Below are 25,031 nucleotides of genomic sequence, written 5' to 3'. Positions count from 1 at the left end.
TTCTATTTTTAAAAGAATTTAGTGGGAAATGAATTATCAATGTCTCTCAGATTTACTTAGACGAAGCTTTGAATTATAGTCTTGATGATACTTGTATGATCTTTGTAGATTTTAGATCAGTGTAACGCTGTAAGAAATGTTTCCTCAGTCAGTCAAGTAAATTCTGATAGAAGCGGTCTCACTTTATACATATGCAGGAACACACTTCCCTCTGGTAGTTTGGATTTGAATTACTCTTGGAGCAGGTTGCAATCTTTCTCACCCCTCCAGGTTATTTAATCAGGAAAGCTGTCGAAGGCTGGAGCCGCAGTGGTTTAAGGAGCTGTCCAGGTGCTGAAAGAACACAGCAGCCACACAGTTCATTTTAGGAGCGGCTTACAGAAGGACCGATTTTATCATCTGAAAGGGTGATCATTATCAAAGAACCCTACATCGGTAATTACACACGAAAGATGGGTTTATTCTTAGAAAATCTCTAGTCTATTTTATTTATTACCGCGCACTCGAAAGCCGATGAAAAAAAACTGACAATTTCTGAACTGACACGGGCTGTAGATATATTAATCTTTTTTTAAAATGTTTTTTCTTTAGCGGGCTCTTCCGACTAATTCAGACCAAAATTAAGAACAGTCCGCCATAAATCAGAGACAGCCACAGCTCTACATGTAGGCTACAGCTGGAGAATGCAGGCAGGAGGGGTGGAGTTCACTGCATTTACTTTTCAAAGCGCCTCAGTCTCAGACAGAAGAGGCTCAGTCTACAGAGTTGGGTTGATAGGTCCTGGCATTTGATCCCATGCTGATTTAAACCAGTCGCATCACTTCCCCTGTTACCGCTGCCTTCACTTAACTTTCCATGCTGTTGCCCGTCCAGTGGACAGCATTCGGGAGGTTTTTCTGGACTGGGTTCTCTCCTGCTCACTCAGCTGCCGCGGTTCGGTTCTCCACCCTCGGCTCTCCAAGTCCAACAGGACTCACTCACACGGCCACAGGAGCTGGCCCGAGTCTCCCGCGCACATGGAGGGGGACGTAATGGACAAGGTAGAGGCCACGGCGACGGTCTGTGACTTCGACCCCATAAGTGGAAGCATCCCTGCCACCAAGGTGGAGATCACCGTGTCCTGCAGGTGAGCTTCGTTGGTTATTGTGCTTGTGCGCATGGGAAGCCGCGCGTTATGGTTACAGTACATTGAATTGGTTGGATTATTGGAATAAATAGTTACTTCATGAAATCATTGCCTTTATTGCATCGATTGATAAATGTGAATAAAACAGAAGTACTTGGTGGATTTTAAAGCAGAAAAAAAAATAAAATGAGTTAGGCAAAGCACGCCCAGATGCGCGAGCATAACATGAATGGATCTGTGCGTAAAATTGTTTTTAGCTGAATAATGAGGCTTTGATTAGCTTTGGAAATGTTATAAAAGCATCCCTATGTATAAAATGTAAAACCTTGCTAATTGCTTCCGCTTAACTTTTCCTTAATGTTTAAATGGTCCCACTGGTTTCAGTTTCAGTCATCGTTTTTTTTTTTTAATCAACTCTGTGCATTGCTGTCGCGCGTTTTGTCGCGTGCCAAGCACGCTAAGACCAGTCCTCTATGAGTTTATTGAGCATACCAGAGAGAATCCCCCCTGTATTGCAGTCAAACGTGAGACAATACCAGGGCAGATTGTCATATAGGCGCCGAAAGATGCGCCACCATATTATCCTCATTAACTAATAACAGTATTCACTTTTTTGGCATAGAAAGTTGGTAAGGTGAGGCTGCAGGTGGAGGTGCTTTAACATAAAACATAACGATGCTCATAGTCGAAAACTGAAAGGAGAAAATTTAACTGCAGCGTGAACTAATGTTTCACAAGGAACTCTGGCTTTGCTCCGCATTGCTTTGTGCGTCATTTATCCCTGAGCCCCTCTGCTCAGCTCTCCTAATCCCATTGCTGTGCACTGTTACTGCCTTATAAATGAAGACGAAAATGTCACAGGCGAGAATTAATCAACCAAACACAAAGCAGGAATTATTTGACACTCTTTCTCCTACTGTTGGTGTATAATTCATTCAGTTTTTCAAATATTGTTTTACTGAAACCAAACAACAAATTATGAAACTGTAAAGTTTGTTCAAAATTGGCAACAGATAATTCCCTAAGTTGTAGTTATTGATTGTGAAGCTAATTCTGGAAACTGCTGCGGCTGCATTGAATACTAATAGTACCGACCTTCAGAAATTTGCTCTGTTAGCCACAAGCACTCCAGAAATAATCTCCAAGTTGAACAATATTTATTTGACAAGAAGCGTATGTATTCTTTAGTGATCCGGCCAGTAGCCAGACTTGAATCTGATATAAAATATGCAAAAAAAAAAAAAAAAAAAAAAAAAAAAAAAGGTAAAGATTAGTTTGGTTTTGAATAAGTTCTCTCTCTAACCTTAGACTTTGAGCTCCTAACTCAGGAAAAAAAAGAATAAACAAAAGATGATCAGCAATTACCAGAATGGTTTAAATGTAGCATCACAAAGTAATAAGTTTCCAGTGATGACTGAGAGGAGAGAAATTATGGTTGACATGCAATTTAATTATAAACTCTTAATAAATTGGGTATTTAATTGTTTATTTTTATTTTACTCTATTTCATTATCTTTTAAGGCAATTCTATACCAGTTCATATCAGAAAACAAACTTATTGGCCCAATTAGAATAATTTCAAATCAACATTTCTCATGGGTATGAATATATGTGGGCTTTGCTGTGTATAAACCAATAATGCAATTCTTGAAACTATTTTCTGGTTTTTGGTGTTTCATCCCAAAATTGTCAGTGATGTTCAAGTGTTTTACATCCTCAGAAAGCTTCTTTCGATGCTCCTGTTCTGTTCGCTCAGTATATGACCCTAAAATTGTGTTGCTGGTGTTAGGCTCTTCTGTTTCTCTCTCAGTACTCTCGTTCCAAACCATAAACTTCCTCCTGGGCATGGTTTTTTTGAAAAGCAAAAATTTGTCCTTATTTCATGAGATGTTGAAACACTGTGTGCTCAAGACAAAAGACTTCAAGTTTAACATGTGGATTTTTTTTTTATGACTTGTGCAGATTGCTATAGTCTATCCTCCCATGACTGTATCGAGATTCAAGATTTATACAAGCAGCTGAAGAGTTATTCACATGAAGTACAAAGCCATCCACTTAGCAGGAATTCTGTGTTCGGTCTTCCCCTGGAAGTATAGAGAAACAATGGGTATTATGGGTATTAAGAGTGAGAGAGGAACAGGCTCCACAACCCTGTGTAATTGATTTAGTAAGCCTGAAAGCTCTGAGATTGCAGAGCACATGGAATTGAACCGTGCCGCGCTGCCCTCCAGGCGTTCTCATAACCCTCTGCTGATATTGCAGCAACCACCACCCCCACCCACCCCCCCACCCCCCACCCCAACAAACTAAAGGGGGTGCAACAGACAGCCCCTTATCAAAACAGCTGCATATCGCTGTGATAGCACTTTGTTCCCCGTCTCTGCCTCTGATTGGTTTTGGTTGCAGGTCAGCCAGTGAGCCATACCTCAAGTGTCAGTCTCAAAGCTGGAGGAACAACACTTCAGCTCGCCGATAAGATGGCTCTTCACACTCAAGTGGCCCCACTTCCAATGTCTGTCTCACTGTTGAATTCAGTTTAGCGGGTCAGGGCTGGCGGTCCCTTGGCGCCTGACCCCACTTCTAAAGTGGCACTAAGGACTGTGTTCATTTGTTAATATTTTAGTACCTTTAATGAATGTTTTAAAAGTTCTCCTTGTGGTTTGCCACAACATGTTTATGAGCAGAGGGGTAAATGTGAGTCCAACTGAACTGAAGAATGTGCCCTTTCTATATCTCAGCTTAGCAGACCATCTCAGTGTTCCCATGTAGAATGGCTTTAGGGAAACTGGGGCTTTGCTTTAGCTGTGCTGCTCCTCTGTGGAACACCCTTTTAGCTTGGAATGCCTCTAAAATGGTGCCAGAGCTTAATTTAAGGAAATTTTTTTTTTTCCTCTGCCTCAGTTTGGCATTTTAAAGCACCCATACATTAATAGTCTTTGTAATGGTCAAACATGTAAATGTTTATATTGAGCATACAGTACATAAGGAAGGGCATTATAAATTGAAGCCTAAATACTTAGACTCGGCTCTTCGTATGTCACAAATTTTTCTGTAAGGGTGGTTGATCTTGCATCTCATTTTTTACACATTAAGGGTAGAACAGGCCTTAATAGTTTAATATCTGGCCACTGAATGAGGATGTCTGTTTCAATGTGCACAAAACAACCCAAGACGATTCAGACACTTTTTCCAGTTTGTTCACTGAAGGGTATCAAAACAGACAACCATGCATTTGAAAGATACAGAAGCTTGGGCTCAGCTAAGCCTCCCACGTGAAATCATGAAGATGAAACTTCATCAGCGACCCCTGCCATTTCCAATTTCACAGGGATGAAGACATCGTATCTTGATCTGTGGCATATCACTGGAGCTCCCTTCAGCCATTCAATTTGTTCAAAAGATTGTTTAGAGAGGCATTGTGTTGAATCACTGAATTCCAAAGATGAGGTTTGGATCTACATTAACTCGGCCAGACGGATTTATTACCTGCCAACACACACATATAGGTGACAGGAATCCCTTCATCTTGAAACAGAAGAATTCTTTTGGCACATATAAACAGTGATTGCCGTTTTGCTGTATCGGTAAAACTTATGCTTTTGTTTTTGATCTCTACCTGAAGGAATTGCTGTTCCAGATGTGGACTGTGCTAATAAAATCACCAGGATGATGCGACTAGGGACCATTGCTGTTCTAACTATAAGATGCCACCTGAAATGCTGTAACTTGAAAAATCTTAATGCCTTCTGTTTTTTTCCCATTTTCACATGTAACAACTATAAAAGTCAACATATTTCAATGCCATAGCATATTTGTTTAAAAGAGTTTGTGTCCACCCCCCTAAGTCAATACTTTAAAAACAGCATTTTCCAGAAGTTATCATTGCAAATCCAGCAGCTTTGGAGTTTATCCAACTGAAATTTCTGTCCTTTCTTTTAAAAAACATTATCTAGCTCAAGTCAGTTTGAGTTGAGTTTGAGTTTTTTTTTAACATGAACATTTGAGTCTTTCAGCTAGATTGGGTTTAGGTCTAACATAAATACCTGCATATTAAATGCGTAATTTAGTGTGGCCCAGATGAATGAGACATCGGAAGAGTGTTGATGAGAACAACCCTTTGTTTTTCAAACCATGTCTGTGCCTATTGGTCAACGTTCTGACCAATGAGTGCAACTGACTGTGACTTAGTAATCGTGACAGAAAGCTGGTGGGGGAGTGTAAACAAACAGCCTGTCGGTAAAAAGGCGAATACGTCCTTCTTAAAAATGAATGAGCATAGAGCATCTTCCTGCTCACGTTTCAACAAAAAACCCAAGTCTAATCCTTCCAAATGTGATTCCAAAGCTGAGTCAAATGAGAACTGTTCAATAGTTTTGGCCACCTTCCTTCTTGTGCTTTCTCCAGCTTCACACAGCTTTTTCATCACGCCCTAAAAACCCCGCCCACTTTGCATCCAGAAATTCAAAACACACTCTGCGTTGTGATTGGCCTGCCAGTTCTAGGGTTTGGGGCATTAAACAAGGCTAGACCACTCGCAGGAAAAAATTATTTTGGCCGCTGGCGGGTGAGGCTAGTTTACTAGGCTATGCATATCCATTATTATTATCATGGATATCCATCCCCACAGCATTATGCTGCCATTTACGAGAACATTTTCATGATTGCTTTGTCTCAACATGGCTGGTGGCAAACAGGAAACTTTATGGCCTACTTTTTTCCACTGTTCTGTGATTTCCTCTCTGATTAATCTTTATTCTTACCAGGTTTAGGTGAATGTGAATGTCATGCTCCATTAGATCAGAGCTTTGGGTGTTGTTTTATGATGTGCCTCAAAACTTCATGACTCAATCTCTTACCTTTTCATGGTCAGAAATAAAGTGCCTCCTTGTTTTGATAATGGTGTTTGTCCACGAATGTTCTTCATTGGAACAGTTCGATTTAGGATGAGAAGAAATCACACAGGTCTATTTCCCTATTTGACTGTAAGATGATATCTAAAGACAACAGGTTTGGATGGATTTTATTTAAGGTATAGTGGAGGATGTTCTTTTTCCAGGTGGATCATCAAAATAAGTTGTCCTCCTAAATGTCAATCATTTTGGTGATATGTTTACGTAAGGCCGTCCTACGTGTTTGTTCCTATTTTCATATACCAGTGGTGAGTCTGACATAGTGGAAAAATTGCAAATCTTCTTTTAAAAGTAAACCTGTATGAGTGATGCAAACATCATCTTTCAAAAGAGCTTGAATAAGAAGAAATAGGCTTGTGCATGCTCTTGCACGTTTAATAGGCATTCCCTCTCGGGAGCGGGTACGGGGTTGTGCATGTGCATTTCAGGGCGGGTCTTTTCAAAAATTTGAAAAAATACTCCACTATACCTGCAGTAGCAAATTAAAGTGGTTAAATATAACTTAATAATAATTATTCAACTTTAATTTGTAAAATGTAAAAAAAAAAATGCATTGATTTGTTTTGGTGGGTTATATAAAATCTCTGGCATTGGATGCAGAAGTTTGCCCTGCAACTGGAGGGTTGTAGGTTCAAGCCTCGGCTTTCAGTGTCGTTGTGTCCTTGGGCAAGACAGTTCAACTGCATTGCCTACTGATAGTGATCTGAGTGCAGCCTTACTTTTGTCAGTAAGCCCCAGGGTGGCTGCAGCTACAATGTAGCTTGCCACCATCAGTGTGTGAGTCTATGGGGGAATGACTAAATGTAGTGTAAAGCTCTTTACATTACATTCTTCCATTTACCATTTGTGGTATGGATCCATTTGCAAGGCATGGTGAGCAGTGTGATAAATCATCTAAATGTGGTGATACAGATTTTAACTCTGCTGCATATATTATGTTCTTAAGGATAATGATTGTTGCTCTAATTCAGTCTCCATTTTCCCCTGTGAGCAGCTTTTTCTGGTTCAAATACCTTTCATTTTCCCCCCTGGAGACAGATAGTTTAAGTTAAACTAGTTTGGATTTTGCAAGAGTATAAAATATTAATGTGCCTTTTTGAAGAAAGAAAAGAGCTTCAATTTTCTGCCTTACCCGGGGTAAGCTTTTGGATTTTATCCTACAGGGCAGGTTGTGTTTGTGAATCCTTTGGCACATCTAATAGTGGATCAGAACCTCTGAGACATAAGGTTGTTAAAAGGAAAAAAAAATTCCCCCAATTTTGGGGGGGTGTTATGATTTAACAATGCAAGTTTCTGAGGCCAGTGAAGCGTATAATTATACAAGCGCTCATGACACAGTGAAAATGAGTTTGGGTTGCAAACGTTGGGTTTCTGGTGGTGTCAGTGTTATTAATATTTTTTCATTTAGGATAAATGACAGCACACAAGATTCCCATGGAAGTTCAATAGCAATTAGCAGAACAGTAAGTTTAAATGTATAAACTGGTGTTTGGGTGAGAACATATCCTCATGTTGCTCTGAAAAATCCATTTGCATTTGTCACTATTTTCAAGAAAGCCAAAGGGTAAGCAGAGTAAGTTAGAAGATTTATGCGCCAGGGGTTGGTGTCAGATTTGCACAAATAGTAGAAGGCAGGTTATTTAGGTTTCTACACACTGTTGCATATGCTGAAGGTCTTTTATTAGTTGACAATCTTAGCTGGAGGCCAAAACAAACTTTGTTAGATAGGAGAGCTCTGTTGTAGAGTGGACACATAGCCGAATGGGAGATTTCCACCCCAATGGATGAAAATCTGTGTACAGAGTCGACCTATAAACATTTACAGTTTGTTTTCACCAAAGGGAAAATGTTTCATGTCTTTAAGAGAGAGACTAGAGGCTAGCAGAAATGTGAAGTGCAATTCACCACATTCGATTTGTTTTTGCAAAAGATTTAGCAAGAGAAATTGTAAATGGACATTGTCAATATATTTATACAGTGTTTCCCCGCTCACTTCATGCTGATATTATTGCCATGGCTCATACTAAAAACAAAAAGACAAAAAAACTAAACAAAGAAAGAAAAAAAGCACCTCAAATATATTTCTTTCAAAATACTTAAATTGAAAATTAAGAGTCTTTTTAAAACATTTAAAGGAAACATCATTAATTGTAACTTACTCTAGAATACTTAATATGGCATATTTTAAATTACATTCTTAAAGGACGTATCAAATCATTTCACAACCTATGTGACTCTACAGATGTTCATTGGCTGTAAAAAAAAAAAAAAAATACACATTCTTTTTGTGAAAAATGCTTTGATTTGGAGACATTTCTCAATGATAATGTAACAATTACACTTTATAATTAACCTGAAAAAAGCACACCTGTAAGAATAAAAAAAAAAATGTAAAGGCTGTCTGTTCACCTGTAAACGAGTGCTTTACTGAATGTTCCTGAATCCTTTTACTTAAATGCTCATTGCAGAAAGGTTACAAACAAGTTATATCTCATTGTGTAAAAACTATTAATCAGAGACAGTGGTACCTTATACACCTTCAGTCATCATCATCATCAGCATAAGTTTACAAAAACTGGATTTTTCTTAAAATAATAAAAAGAAATGCCAAGAAAAACCACTAACTGGACAACAACATCCCCAAAGTAGCTGTATGAGCTGCATTTTACACATAAAAAACAATCTTTTCTATTGTCATTATAAGCATTTTCCTGCAACAAAAACAAACAAGCAAAACTCTTCCAAAAAAGCGTTTAAGAGAAATTGTGTTATAGTCTCTTTGAAACCAAATTTTAAAGATCATGGCCTTTATTTCAAAATATTTAACAAAAAAAAAGGGCATCATTAAAATAACAGCGCCCCCACAGTGAAACATGCTGGTATGGATGGCTCCTCTATGTCTGATGGAATGTGGTTGTTATTGAGGTTAATAAAATTATTGAAAACTCAAAATACCTGTCGGTTTTGACCCAAAAATGGTTAGAAAATTGTATGATAAAACTGAAAATCATTATTTTGTTTTTTTATAGTTACAGAAAAACTGTAAAATAAAAATCTATGAGAGGAAAATCAAAAGCAGTTCTGGACTCACAAAAGCCGAATTTTGCAATTTTACAACTGTTTCTGACAAATAATCTGTGGAGTTGTCCAAAGTTAGCTTTGATGAGAGATTCTGCACCATCTGACAGATTTGGAGATTTATTTCTTAAGGTTGAGTGGATATTGTTATTTCAGGCTTGTCTGTTTCTGCTTCTGATATTTGTCTGGTTGTTTTCTTTCGGACTTGAGAGATTAGTTGCCAACTTGAGTTTTGAAGGCTGCAGTGACAGTCAGTGGTTAAATTAGCCGAGGACTCTGTCACCTTTACAGAATAAGTCAACACTCACCAGTCACTCATGGTGGTCACATCATTAATTATGAATGGGAACATAGGAAAACACTTGGGACTGATAAGATTATGAAAGAACTCTACCTATATGTTGTTGGTAAATTTCTAACAAAGAAAACATTTCTATCACTGTTAACATTTTAAAGAAGCAATTTGTAACATAGAGCTTTCTTTATGATTTTCTGAATCTCTTTTGAATTGGCTGCAGATTAGCTGCAGTATTCAAGAATTGACATAATCTGGTAAGGATTACACAGTTTCATAATGTGCTGAAAAACATAAAATTAAAGAACTTCTAATATGTTCTAACTGCTTTTATTTAATAGCGAAAACCCCCATAGCTCAATGCTGCTACAAACAATATAACATAATGCTTCTCACAGCTAAAAACTGCCTTGCATGAGTTTATTTTTATTATTTTATTTAAGACGTCAACAAAATATAGCGTAAGTTAAAGTTGAATAGTTCTTAAGTGCTTCAAACACAGACCACTCTACTGAAGGACACAATAGCTTTAGCTGGTTAATTAGTTGGACTCTGAGGCTTTAGATATGATATTCAGAGTACCAGCTTTAAAACAGTGTTACCTCAATAGGATGGTTGATTTAACTCCTTTACTTTACAAACATTCTCTGTGTTTGACTAGAAATGCTTCCTAACAGCCCAATTTGGCGCTCTATCAAACGAGGGAAAGCAATCTTCTCTTAGCTGGCAGAGCTTTAGCAGATTATTGCTTTACTCTTTGTTCCAAACAGCTGCAGGAAATTCTTGTCATGGACCATCTCACTGAGGCCTAAACTGTATGAAGGGCATGTTGGAGACTTGCTTTAAAAAACACAACTTTTAATAGTTTGCCATACTTTGGTGGTAACTACCTGTTCAGCAGTATTGCTTATTATAGTAAAAAGTCTAAGTTTATTAAAGTAAAAAAGACTTTTTAAACACCCTCTAGCTGGGAAGGTAAACAGTAGGAAAAAGGAATAATTAAGCCAAGACAATGAATGCAGTTTTTATGCTTCAATACCTTCAGATGTCTGTTAACATTTGCCTTTTTGATCTCTTCAGGATGCTTAGCAAGTAGAAATACAAATAATACACATTTAAAAGTTTAATTAATGTAAGCAAGAAATACAGTATATGTAATTTTCATTAAAACCCATGGTAAGCATTTAATTTAAAGAATGGATCATTTAAGTAAAGAGAAATGCTGTATGATTATGAGTATTTGCCCAGAAAGGACATGCAAAATTAATTTAGTTCATATCAGGACCTAATATAGTTTTTACTTACAGTGGACTTAAAGAACTATTTAATTTATCTAAACCAGTTCAGTCAGACAGCAACATGTGAAACTGGAATAAAAACAAAGTCTTCTTTAGTGGTAGTTGAATTGTGGTGTCCAGGATATATCACTAAACTCAGGCTTATGATGTTTAAAGTTTTCACACATTAAACATGTCATGAAGAAATGTTATAAATTAATTAGATTGAAGCACAAGGTGACTCTGTCTCCTGGACAGCACACAAAAAAAGTTAAAGTATGAACTGACCCTCACAATGATACAGATCACTGTCTCATTTATACCTGATATCCTCAAATAAAAACTTGTTTTTCTGCGGTTTTCTTTTAAATTTTCACCATTTTTATATTTATTTTAAATCTGTTGTGATGCAACAACAAACCTATCTCCAAACTTTATACATAATTTACAACAGTGGAACTATATAATCTATCTATATTATTGCAAAGTCATAAAAAAATTTTCATATCAAATTAAATCAGTTAATTTACATTGCAGCAATTCACAACAAATATGACCTGAATGTATTTTTTTTGCAATTAATTCAATTAAATCACATATATTTAATTATGTTACTAATCACTGGTAGCAGTTTCTACAGTAATACATACCTTTGTTTTGGGTGAAAAGATGAGAGGAAATGGCTTTAAATTCAAAGAAGAGTCAGTGCAGAACACTGCACCAGTTATAGGTTATAACAGCCCTATCAAATCACAGCGCTTCTCCTTCAGCTCCCCACAAACCCAGACCTGTCACTGCGTTCAATTAGCAGTAATATTATTCTTGGGTAGAACATTAGTTCCACACCAAAATCAGCCTCAGCCAGAGAAGTCACAGTGTATGTGCACACTAATTTATTATAACCAGCAGAACAGCAGGTTTATGACAGAGTTTCTGTCACAGCCTCTGAGATGGCTGCCCAGGGAACACTCTGCAGCAGGTATCGGCAGCTCCGGGAGATCTCTGGTTAAATCTGAATAATTCAACAGATGGAGAAGTAGAAAAAGACACCTGGTTCCTTCCCAGTGAAAGTTATTGGTGTTCTGCTAATAGAGGAGGCCAGAATGTGTTTGAAATATGCTAAGGTGCCATTTTTGTGCTACCTGAAAATACAGGATTAATCTTTGTTCCAATGTGATGCCCCCTCTGGGATTTAGGCTTACAATAAAGGTACAGATAATTTACGCTCATAAAACACCGCCATACATCAGAGTTTATCACTTCTTTCTTTGATTTATTAGCTTTAATCTCAGTGGTGGTGCTTCTGACAACATCTCATGAGGTTGTCTGCATCATACATTGCTGATATTTTTAGCTTTCAAGGGTTCCCTGGAGGAAAACAGGATGTTTCTGTTTATATAATGGGAGTTTTATTACTTGTAAAGGGTTGGCCACATTCTGTAGCAGCCTATATATCTCTGGTTTGCTTTTTTTTTTTTTTACTTTGGCCTTTCAAAACTGCTTATGGGCATATAAGACTAAAAATTGGACATATTGACCTTGTGAAGGTGGAATGAATAGACAATCTGTTCTCAGTCAAAGGAGAAAAGGCCTAAGGACAGAGAAGAAAATAGAGAACCACAGTTTACTCAAATCATTAACTTTCCTCATTCTGTTTCCATTAAAAATAAGCATTAATGTTTTCAGATGGAAATAAAGTGCCCTCCAATAAGGTCGGAGGTAATTGAAAAGCCATGTTAAACTGTATTTACCACCGCTCTCCTATTCATGCAAAGGGGTTTATTTTTTCCATTTCCATTTTTTCCAGAATCCATTTTCCAGTATTTTCTTCCACTCCATTTAATGAAACAAAAACATTCCTCAACTTTTAGTCAATCTTGACAATCTTATAAGAGCTGTGAGATGTAAGAGTATTTGCATATTTTATACTATGCTGTATTATTTCCAAATAATGCTTTCATCGTAGTACACTTTTTAAGCTGCAGAAATGGACCACAGCTCCAGCTATAGTCAATACTGAAACTTCCACATTTTAAGGCACTGATAGATAAGGTTTGTAAACATTTACTTATATTCATCTTTTTATTCAGCAGGGATACCAATGAGTTTGGAGAGTTCTTTAGTGCCCTGATCTTCAAAGATTATAATAACATGCGCTAAACTGCACACACAATTCAAAAAGTTAAAAAACAAAACACTGGACTTTGTTTTTAAAGTTTGTAGACGTTTTGCTTCCCATCCAGGAAGCCTTCTCAATTCAAAATGTCTCGATTACTGTCAAGTTTCAGGTTTTTATACAGTAGCCCAACAAAAGCCATGTAATGGCTTAGAAAATATGCCCATTAAAACTAGAGAACCAGCTCCACCCTTAATAATGGGAGTCGTTGAGGTTGTTATTGGCCTGCAATATCCGATACTGGCCCATTCTTTTGAAAAGGCAGTCGTTAAGGGTCATTGTTGGCCTGGCTTACCTTGCGAGATATTTTGTTCCCCCTGCATAGCGATGGGGGTTGAGATGGAATTGGCAAGGAATTAACTGTATCAATGGCGTTGTAGGTTTTTGAGAGCTGAAACCTGAATCCACCCCCTCTATTTAAGGTTGGTTTTTCTCTTTTAAAATAAACGGCTTCCTTCACACCCCTTTTAAAGTGAATATTCTGGTCCTCAAATTAATGTCCTTAAATTATATCTGGACAGCAGAATCTTGTCCAGCGGAAGTAGAGATGGGCTACCTCCCAATGCACTCAGAATAAGTTATTAAATCTAATGATATTTGTCCTACTTTCTGTTAACTTTATCTTTTTTCACTTTTTGTGAAGTTCTGAGGATAATGATTTCTCTTATTGCCTGTGGGACTCTTGAGAGGGAGTAGTTATCGTTTGAAATATGCAGCCTTGCTTTAGTTAAAACAGATTATCTGTGATGTCAACACCCATCGTGGAACTCTAATATGCTCACTCTGGGCATGTGAACAACAGTAGATAATAAGCCAACATATAATTGCTTCATGGAACGAAGTGTTGAATATGATCATACATAGGTGCATGAGGGTCTAATTGGATGTCATGTTCTCCTGCTATACTCCATTTTAAGTGATCCACTCTCTGCTTTGGGAGGTGGGATAAAGAGGGAGCTAATTGTTTAGAGCTAATGGACATCACACAATAACAGGTGGCTACAAACAGGCATTACTGTAACACTGCATGAACAGTGAGATTTTCGTCCCCGTAAACCCCCGCAGATCTGCCTGATTTTCGTCAGTTTCCGACAATTTGCAACCCGTGCTTGTCCGCGTTTGTCGTGCCACAAATTGTCGGAAACGGACTCTGACGTATGTGGAGAGCGATCAGCTGTAGTAATGGCCCTAATTAGCATATGAATGCAGCAAACCCGCGCGGCTGGCCAGGTCTGGCTTGAATAACCTTCTCAGTATTGGCTGAAACCACTATTCTCAAACAAGTGAAATCGCTCGTGATTGGCAGCAAAACCACACGTGGCCACGCCAGGCTTTAATTTTCTTACTGAGTATTGGACGGAACCGCTTCCTTTTAAACAAGTAAAGTCGCTCGTGATTGGTTGGCATATAGATATTTTTACATATATATTTATTCATATATATATTTATTCATTCATATATATATATATTCATATATTTATTCATTCATATATTTATTCATTCATATGCTGTGTATTTATGTTATCCTACACTACTACACAATTATTATGCAACCATCAAGGACATGAATGAATTTATACAGGAAATGAACATTTGCCAGGAAGCTGTTTATGCAAAGAAAGAGCTTTATTAAAACACACACAACTATATACAACGCGTATCCAAACACATGCGTATCTAAAAATTAAAACTCCGTGAACGGTCCGTTTGCTTCATCGGGGTTGGAGGTAACAGGCAGCATTCCCTCCGAGGCAGGTCCGATGTGCAGACGCATACTGTGCGTGGCCCTGTACTTCGGCATCGCTTCTAACCGGGACTGCAGCTTAACACAGAGTTCAGTGAGATCCGGCCTACGAAATGGCGGCGACCGTACAATCCATCCAGAGACACCGCCGACGACGGCGGACTTCCAGAGTTCCACTTCCTCATCTGCCAACACACTCTGCCTCGCCTTCAGCAGCTGAAAAAAAAAAACAATGAATCAGCGCACTGCATACGGACACAACACATCTATCAATGCACCTGAAAAATAGTCACCAAATAAAGTCTTACCATCTTTCTTCTGTCCCGACTCCGAGCAGATAGCCTGGCAGCCTCCGCACGCAGCGTGCTGGCTAGCAGCGTGTATCTGAAGCTCCTGCATACCGTCTCATAATACGTCTTACAGGCAGTTGGAAAACAAATGAGAGGTATGAATAAAAAAAAATAAAATCAAACGCAAGTCACAGTAACAAGGAAGGAGAAAACATTAAAACAAGTCACTTACACACAATGTCGTCTTTATCAACATCGTGCAAATCCGAGCAAATAGGAGGTCACCGCCTCATTGTGAGGCGACTGTAGTCTGTGAGAAAAAAAAAAGTACAGCTATGGTCGGTATCCATGTCCTTTTACGGCATACTGATTCCTGTGAATCACAAAAAATACACTTTAATAAAGCTTTAGGCTAGGCTGCTTTTAGCTTACCTAGCTAGGCTAGGTTGCCTTTAGCTTGCCTAGCTAAGCTAGGCTGCTTTTAGCATAGCTACCAGTAATCGAACTTATATTTACCGCTAGCGTGGCGTTGTGCACCCGTCTTCTCTTCCTCGAGTTCGTATATCCCGCAAAGTTGCTCGACTGCCGAGCCGCCATCTTGTCCTCTATGGACTACAACCTGGAGTGCATCGAATTCTCCAGCGCTCATTCATGTCGGCAGTCGTTGGGCAAGCTGACGAGACAGTCCGCTGATAGCAATCAGCAGTTTCTTCTCGTCAGTCTGCGGGCTGGCCGAAAGTTGTGGACTAAGAGCAGTTGGAGGCGAGTTGAACGCGAGACGTCGTGCAGCCATTGTTCACGTAACAACAAAATACAAACACGGTAACTGGAGATTAAGTTCTTCTAAGTGTAGTAACACAAACATGTCTGCTAATATGCTGGTCTCGCGAGAAGTCGTAGTGCACAAAAGCTCACACGTGATTGGACGATGGGGCCGAAGGCTCATCAGGCTCCTCCAATCACATACGACGTCATTGTTATACGGAAGGACTCGCGAGAAGAGCTCGCGTCGCTCCATTCTGGAAGGTGGCGGTAATGCACCTATAAATTGTTTGCAATTGCAATTGTTTGTCTCCATAAGATTGAATTTGAGCAGGTGGACATTAGAGATAATAAATGCAACAACAAGTTTTTGAATCAATATTCTATAAATAATATGTACCCAGGAAGAACAAAAAGCACAGCTCTCTTACAAAATTTTAAGAAATCTATGATAGTCAAAATTAGGACAAATTATTTGAAATTCCCAATTCCTCCTAAATATAAAGAATTACAATTTAAAATAATAAATAACATATATCCTTCAAATGAGTTTTTAAGAGAGAGATTTAAGTTTAATGTTGAGAATTGTGGCTTTTGTACAACTCAATTGGAAACAACTAAACATCTTTTTTATGAATGTAAAGAAGTATTAAACTTATGGGATCAACTTCGAACCTTTCTGTCTTCTAAAACAATAAATTTAGATTTTATTTCCTGGCAAAACATTCAATTCGGTTTATCCATTAAAGAAAAAAAATTTGGAATTTTTAATCAATATTCTAATAATTGTAACAAAGTATTATATCCATAAATGTCGCTATGCAAAATACTCCCTCTCAATCTCTGCTCTCAAAAATGAACTTTCCCTTTTCAAAAGATGTCTGAGAAAGATGCAGAATTTAAATGCAATTAAATTGTTTGAGTTAATTGAAGAATTTCAGTTGGTAGTCCCCACTGAATAATTTACTTTAACTACTATTATTATTTTATTTATTTTTATTTATTTTATTTTATTTTATACTTTGTTCCAGCCTGTGCATTTAATTTTATTTTTCAAAAGCAGGAGTTGTGATATTTCTTCTTGTATTGAAATATTTGTTATTGACTTGTTATTTGAGATTGTTATTGTTTTCTTATATATTCAATAACAAAAAAAAAAAAAAAGTGGAAATCTAAAAAAAAAAATTAACCATTACAGCCAACTGATTCTGATTAAAACTAATTTTTGAAGTAAATTATTTTGTGTATTTTTTTTACATAACATTTGCATACACAGTAATCTAGCGTACTTTAATTAAATAAATCAATTCAAGCTAAAATGTAAGAGTCTATAATTAGGCTATACTGAGCCTGATCTATTTCTACCATCTATTTGGGGGATATTTATTGCCACACTTTGGGCCACTTAAAACCAATTTAGCATGCTGACCTATGTCCTTATGACCACAGTGTACCAATCTTCTGATGGCTACTTCCAACAGGATAATGCGCCATGTTATAAAGTGAATCATCTCAGAATCATTTCTTGAAACTTTTCCACTTAAGTAATTGTGAATTGAGCATATTGACAGACAACATTTTATTTTTTATCTTAAATGCAAATTTAAAAAAAAAATAATTACTGCTCTAAATGTATTGCTCTGTCAGCTAAAGATCTGTTTTGGTCTCTATACTTTAATTAAATAAATCAATTCAAGCTAAAATGTAAGAGGCTATACCTGATCTCTTTGTATCAGAGATTTTCTTACCCAGGGTTGCAGGGGGGGTTTTACCCCCCCTGCAACCCTGGTTTGCATTTGTATAGCTCACAGCATGTTCATTAACATGTTAAAGCCTCCCCTAGAATTCCATGGGGGGGAGGCATGGGGGGAACACTGCCTAAGAAATTCCACGTCAATTTCTGACAATTTACGGGAGTTTTCGGCGAAGGTTGCAAATTGCCGTAAACTGCCGCTAACCTGAAATTCCACGACAATCTACAGTGCCGTATTTTGACGAAAATCCCACTTTTCATGCAGTGTAAGTCACAGATAGTTTTATCTCTCCACTGATAATTACTTTGACAATTTCCCAACTGTTGTCAGGTCAGCCCAAGGCTAAGGCCAAACAATGTTGCATCTGTTCTACCTCTACTATATATTTTAGTCAGAAGATTTTATTTCCAGGAATACAACATTACATGCACAGGCTTGGATTCAGTCCTAAACTCTCATCTATATTCATAGAAGTCTGGCTGTTGCCTAAAGGGGACAAGGACCTTTTTCAGCTACTGTAAATTCAGTTTATTTATTGCCCAAAACTCAAAATCAATTACCAGGACTAAGACATATCTGTGTGCTTTTGCATTATGTATTTATGGAAACAATATCACTGCAACCACAAGGAAAATGACTCTGGGTTAAATATTAAATGCAATAATGACGGATTATAGAAGAGTTTCGTGCTGTAAAGCTTTTGCCAGCTATTTATTTTTGTCCAGTCACAAGATAACACTTCCCTTTTAATAGGAGGACACTGTTTTTTTTCTATCCTGTTGCATGTATATTTCTGCAACAATTAAAGATAAAGTGACGACTAAAAGTAATACTGAATACAACTGGAGTCCACCACCACAGTGCTGTTGTTAGCACTGGCTGAATTCCTATTTCCTTCTTAGGGATTTATGCAAGGCCTTTTTCCAAAGTGACCAAGTGTTTCCACATACTGACTTTGTTCCAGTAATAAAATAGAGGCATAAGTATTGAGTGAAACATTTACAGGGTAACAGTCAAACAGTTGTTGAGGCTAAAACGGTGGACTCATCAAGTTAATTTATACAATAAGAAGCATTTATTTTCATTTTGAATAAGGAAATTGAAATGATGCCACTAAAATGAATGGTTGTTAAAAAAAAAAGCCAAAAAGAGTTCAAAGTTTTCTTGTTATAAGCATAAAGTGAAATCACTTCCTTGGTTTCCAAGCAAGGTGTGTTCATGGTACACGAATAATAACTAAAATATACTTCATGTCTACAACATAAAGCTATTATTCTCCATCTAATTTAGTTTTATTAAGCCAAAGGAAGAATGGCATCTTTAGTTGAAGATTTTAAATGTCACTCTGGTATTTTGAAAAGGATGGGGACAGTTAATTTTCTTTATACCCAACAAGCAACAATGTAACAATAAACTGTTCATGACATTTCTCAATGGACAAGAATAATTAATAGTTGCCTTGTGAAGAGATGCTACTTACTAAAGTGGATTGTGTTCTTCAGAGAGATGCTCAAATATAGTCTGAAATCAGTGGAAGTTTTTTCCTTCAGTATGAGGTAGTAAGTGAGTCGGCAAACAAAGCTTGCTTTATTTAAATCCCTGGACCTAAGTAGCACTATTGGCCACTTTTGATGCACTTAAATGTTAGCTTACTCTCAAATAAAACCCTAATTCTGTTTAAAGAGATTAGCAAACATTAACTTTCATTTAGCAAAACAAAATGCCATATATATATATCTATATATATGTATATATATATATATATATATATATATATATATATATATATATATATATATATATACCTGTTATACCTGTTATTTTATCTATATACTGATGGACAAGAAAAAGGAATTTTACTGTCAAACTGCAGGCCTCTGCTCAACCATGATAAAATCAAAGCATAGTCTAGCAATATTGTGACAAGCTATACCCTGCCCCATGGCCACACACATTTGCTAAGTCTGAATCGGGTTAAAACGTTGCAGCTCTTTACTGCATAAAATATCTAAAGTGTAAGCCTGAAAGTGCAGGGTACTTGCTGCAGTCATTCCCGAAAGGTGTGCCATCAAATAACATTGGGATGAATTGTGCTCACTTCAAATTCTGCAAAAGAATAAACACCAGTCATGAAAACATTTATGCACTACCCCTCTGCCCTGGGGCAGATATGCAAAACCCATAAAAATACATGATTCTTTTATTAGAGGAACATAATGTAGCCTTCACTAGGAGTAAATTTAGTCAGTAAGGTTTGAGATTCTCACATTTTATATAATGATATGGTGAGAATAACATTCTCACCATTTTCCTTTAGAGTTTGCTCTGCTGTTTATCTTGTTGTAACACAGTAAGATCTCTTTCAGAAAACTGCTACAAAGTGTTGAGTTTTGGGGTCAGCAGGTCACCACCAACAACCATCAGAAGCATGAAGTCTGCTCAATTCTACTGGATTTTAACTGGATCCAGTTTTTGCTTCTCAGATGAGATTAAATTCATCTTTGTAATACACTTCAAAGACAGATTAACATAAGTTTTTACTATGTGCCTTTGGTGGGTGAGAGGTGTCGGGAGAAATTGGGGGTAAAAACACGATGTGCCCTTGACTTGCCAAGCGAGGTAGTCCCAGGTCCTCATGAGCTGACCTGTATAAAGGCAGGCTGCCTTTTGTTCTCCTGACAACACTATTGATGATGCTGAAAACCTTCTGTCATCCCGGTATGCCTGCTTTTTTTAGAACTCCAATGTCCAACTCTGCTGATTTGAGCTTTAAATGATGAATGGTTAAGTTAAGGGTTATGTGTGAATCAAAGTTTGAATGCAGTATGTTTAAAAAGTACATCATCTCCTATTATCAGTATAGTGTAGGTTGTGTGATGCTGTGTCACTGAGCTTGCCGAAGGGACCAAAGTAACAAATATCTGTTAACCTCAGGTTTTTGATTTGTGTTGGAATAATAATAAAATTACCTGATCTGTGATCTTGTGGGTCTGTTTTTCTTTCCTCAGCCCTGAGGTTCTTTTTGGGTAGATAGCATCTTGAAATCTATGAAATACCAGAGGATACCAGATTTTAAATAAAGATGTGATGGACTCTAACCTTGTCTGAAAGTTGAATTCTCACAGTATGTGTGTTCACAAACATACATGAACCTGTCAACCTAAACCTGAATGCTGCGAATTATCAATCATGGACTCTACTAGTGAACAAAAAATGTGTCATCTTCTGGTCTTCCAGCAGGAAGTTCATTTAATATAGCAGCTTATAGGTTTCTCCAAACATGACATCAACAAAGCATCCTCAGTCACCAGATCTAAATCCTGTAGAAAATCTTTAGGGTGAGCTGAAGAGAAGATGACAGGGGACTGTGGACCATCTGGAGAGATTCTGCAGGATGAGCTTCTGCAGAGCTGTAGATTGGTGAAATGTTGCCTACTTATTATGACAAATGTTTTATTTACTTTAACAGCAATATGATCTTTCAATGCAAAGTGTTGCAGATCGAATAAAGTTCATTTTTTAAAGGTGAGAAGTCTATAGCATTTTGAAATGATAGAAAATCTAACAAAAAGGCAGTGTGCAGAGTGATCTTTTGATTTTATTTATGTACATTTAAGTGCTGACAAAGAGCTTGACTGCAACTGGTGAATAAAGAAAAGCTGTCAGAACATCTATTTATAAGAAAAAGAAAATAAAAAAAGAAAATCAATAAGTGAAAAAGAAATTATTCAGCAAAAGAAAATAAATTACCATATTTCACTGTTTACTGTTACTTGATGTAACTATTTCAAAAAAAAAAAATATTTGTTTGTGTTATCTTTAGGTTTCTTTACTTTAGGTATCTTTATTTTTTTTAAATCCACAACACCGACACTTGCATATCTTGGGTTTTTGATGTGAATATTGAGGCAGCTTGTGTATGTAGCTCACATCTTTGTGTCCTCTGTATTCTTACACTCGGCTTTAGTGAGCTTATTGGTCTGCACACTTGGAAATGAAATCTCGAGGGCATTTCTGCTTTATGTGAGCCAAATGTAATTGCGAATCACTATTATGATTTATTCTCTTGTTCTTTGATCTTAAAATGTCATAAGAATGCAAGTAAGAATTATTTCATCAGTATGTGTATAAATATCCAGTCTCACATCTTTTATCAGGATTTGGTTGAATTTTTATGTTTTATTGTTTTCCCTTCTTGCAGGAATCTTTTGGACAGAGATACTTTCTCCAAATCGGACCCATGTAAGTTCTTGTTCACATATTGCAGGTTTTAGATAGCTAATCTTATGCAGAATATAATTCATTGGTATCTTTTCTGCACTTAAAATCCATTAGTTTTTATTTTTGCTGAGCTTACGCCTGGTTCAGTTTACTCTGGTGTTTGAAAGTGTTCCTTCAATAACTGCATATCATTTGCACAGTAATGTGACAACCTTTCTCTACTGTGAGCTAAAGTACCATAATGCATGCAGGATATAAACAGCAGCCCCTGAATACAAATAGCTATCTTTTGGGGAGAGAAACTGGAAAATGTCATAAAGGCATTTTTTTTTTTTACCACTGAATAGAAAGTGGAAGAAACATTTCTCATTACCCCTTTGTGTAAATAAGCCTTGGGAAAATAAAACCCATCACACTCATCCCAGTTTTGTGAATGCCTGCAGCTGAACCTGAGGCTATAGACAAGTTGTGGCCCCTCCACCTGCATCAGCTTTATTATGAGCAACAAAATGAACAGAAATCAGAAGAATCCAACCCCTTTAGGACAGGTCTCTCTGATTGCATAGCTTACAGTAAATTGTGCTCTAGGGGCACTGAATCTTATTTTGGAGATTATTTTCCCTCCATACAACAGGATGTCAGTCAGCATTAATCGTCAAGTCTAGCACTTCATTATGCTGTCAGGGTGTGGCAGGATAATTAATGAAAGATGTTAGTAGAGAAGGAGCAAAAACAAACACTGTTTGGGAATTCACATTGCATATGTGAAACCGTTCAATGACAATTTATTCAATTGCTTTTCCCCCCCTCTCTTTCCTTTACCCCCTCTCTTTCTCACACCTTTTCTCATCTCAGTGGTTGTGCTGTACACCCAGGGCGTGGAGACTAAACAGTGGCGGGAGGTAAGAGATCAACAAGACTCAATCAGCTTTCACATGACAGGTTGTTTTCTGTTTACAACCCTCAGTCATCCCCTCCTCTTCCTCAAGGTAAATGTGCTGTGCCAATCATTTGCAACTGATTGACCCTGTGAACACTGGTACATCGGTCATAGTGTTTGACTGACTGGCTGACCGTCTGACTGATTAGGTGACAGGTGCATGTATCCGTAAGGATTTTTCTCATCAGCCTTCCCTCTGGCTGTTTAAAAAACAGGAACTTAATCAGACCACAGAGGCTAATGAATCTAGCAGAGGAATCCTTGGTAATTATTATGCATACTTGTACTTAAAGGTGAAGGAAGCACAGTGAATTTTCAAAAAGCATGTTTCTGTTTTACTATTTGACCATAGGCAAAACACAACACAAATGCTTTGACTTACTACATCAGAATGTGGTTATGCCAAAAGAAGGATTCCTTTAGAGAAACACAAATGTTTTCATCTGTTTCATCTGGCCAATGTTCTAACAGCTCAAAACCTGTTTGAGTTATGGAGCTCTTTATAGGGTTTAAATGATAATTGTAGGTTTTGATTAACAAAACAAATACATTTTCAAACTTATATAGATCAATGTCCTCAGTGAGAAGATGTGACCTTATAGCTGTGTCTTTCAGAGGTGATGTTGATAACATAGTCGGACAACATCCTTGGAAAAAAGAATAAAGATTAAAGAGCTTATATAAAAAGTAACAACAATCTACGATAAGGGTAGTTGTTGAACTTTAGGCAAGTTATTTCTCAACCTAACAATGAATACTAAAGTATAAGTAAAAATAGGTCTGCAGTGTTAAGTTTTTTTATTTGTATTAACTACACACAAAACCATTCTGTGTTGTTTATTTTTTAGTGCTTAGACATGATGTTTGAACAAGATAAGGAGTTAAAAATACTGTCCTTGCTGAAAAGGAAATGTAATGTTCAAAAAACATGATTAAATTCGATTCAGTTTACATAGCACAAATTCACAACATATGTCATCCTAAGGCACTTTACAGAGACTATTCAACCAGATTATACAGTCAGATTGGTTGCAAGTTTTCTATGTAAGGAAAAAAGCTGATTGAATGGAAAATTCACTCTTCAGCAATCCTTTACACCAAGCATGCATGTAGCGACAGTGGAGAGAAAAACTCCCTTTTAACAGGAAGAAACCTCCAGCAGAACCAGGATCAGTGGGAGCGGCCATCTGCCGAGGCCGACTGGGGTTCAAGGAGACAGAAGCAGAGATACAAAAAGAAGCAGATAAAGAACATGTGAAATAACACAGAAAAGCAGAAGCCAGGCAGATGAGGTCTGAGCCAGTTCCCATGTGAGAGGACAAAAGAGAGCACATACAGCCAGTCAAAGTAAGAGAAACATGACGACACTGAAAAAATGGCCAAACTCCAGTAACTATAAACAAAGTTTTGATGGCAGCAGCACAGCTGATATCTCTCTCCAAAATGGTGTCACAGCCAAAAAGGAACAGAGTAGATGAAGCTACTGTGATGAGAAAAAGCAGAAGGAGCATAAAGTTATGAGTGGAACTTGACAAATAAATTGAATTGAAATGGAAATTAGAGATACGATAAAGCAGAATGTCCTTCAGCAGTCTAAGCCTATAGCAGCATAGCTATAGAGATAGCTCAGGATAACATTGGCCACTCTAACTATAAGCTTTATCAAAAAGGAAAGTTTTAAGCCTAGCCTTAAAAGTTTACAGGGTGTCTTCATGATGGTAGAACTAAACCAGAGAGACAAGGCATATAACAAGTAATATCTGCTCTGCAGAAAAATTTAAAACTGTAATAATTTAATTATTAAGATGCTTTTAATCATTTATTTCTAGTTCTATTGCAACTTTAAAAAATGTTTGTCTAGCGAATATCAGATCAGTCAGTATCAAACAGATTAAAACTTATTTTAAGCCTCTGCAACACATACATGGAGTTGAAACTAGCCAGACAAAAACATTTCATTTGATTATTAATCAGAGATCAGCAATAAAAAAAAAAAAAGAAATCGCACACAAAAACCCATCCCTGAACAAGATATGAGTCAGTTTACAAAGCCTTCGAAGAGAAAGTTTGGCAGAAAAGGCAGAAAATAAACTGACATGACAGAAATCATTTATAAAACCATACATCCAAAGCAGACCCATCTATCTGGAGAATTTTTCAGCTAAATCTTTATGGATGGTCCTCTCAGAGACCTGACCTGAATCTCACAGAGCATATAAGGCTTTTATAGAAAAAGCAGTCTGTTAAAAAAATCTGGGCTTCTCTCAGTGCTCCAAAACTCCAAATTACAGAAAGGCAAAGTAGAAAGTGTGAATGCTCTATTAACTAACTTGCTTTGAAGAAATTAATTATTTAAGTAATGTAGGAAGACCTTTCAGAGTTAAGAGGCAGAAAGACGTGAAGTGAATGAACACATCTCCAGATAAATATACCACAGAAGGTACTGTAGACACAGTCC

General features: G+C 37.2%; 1 protein-coding gene across 4 annotated transcripts in view; it reads left to right on the top strand.

Annotated features, from left to right (window-relative positions):
• Nucleotides 1–491: 491 nt before the first annotated feature.
• Nucleotides 492–25,031, top strand: part of cpne5a (copine Va) — a 105,733-nt gene continuing 81,193 nt past the window's right edge. For 2 of the 4 annotated variants that reach the window (XM_038283088.1, XM_038283087.1), the window contains exons 1-3: nt 492–1,126; nt 21,614–21,654; nt 22,489–22,535. In XM_038283088.1, coding sequence (XP_038139016.1) covers nt 1,017–1,126; nt 21,614–21,654; nt 22,489–22,535 — 198 coding nt within the window. In that variant the 5' untranslated portion in view covers nt 492–1,016. The remainder of the gene's footprint in view (nt 1,127–21,613; nt 21,655–22,488; nt 22,536–25,031) is intronic. The other 2 variants (XM_038283090.1, XM_038283089.1) reach the window with 1 other exon arrangement.

This window comes from Cyprinodon tularosa, unplaced genomic scaffold, assembly GCF_016077235.1.
Source record: "Cyprinodon tularosa strain WSP-4 unplaced genomic scaffold, ASM1607723v1 ctg19, whole genome shotgun sequence".
Lineage (NCBI taxonomy): Eukaryota > Metazoa > Chordata > Actinopteri > Cyprinodontiformes > Cyprinodontidae > Cyprinodon > Cyprinodon tularosa.
The sequence above is the reverse complement of the archived record's forward strand: the minus strand, read 5'-3'. Positions and strand labels throughout refer to the sequence as shown.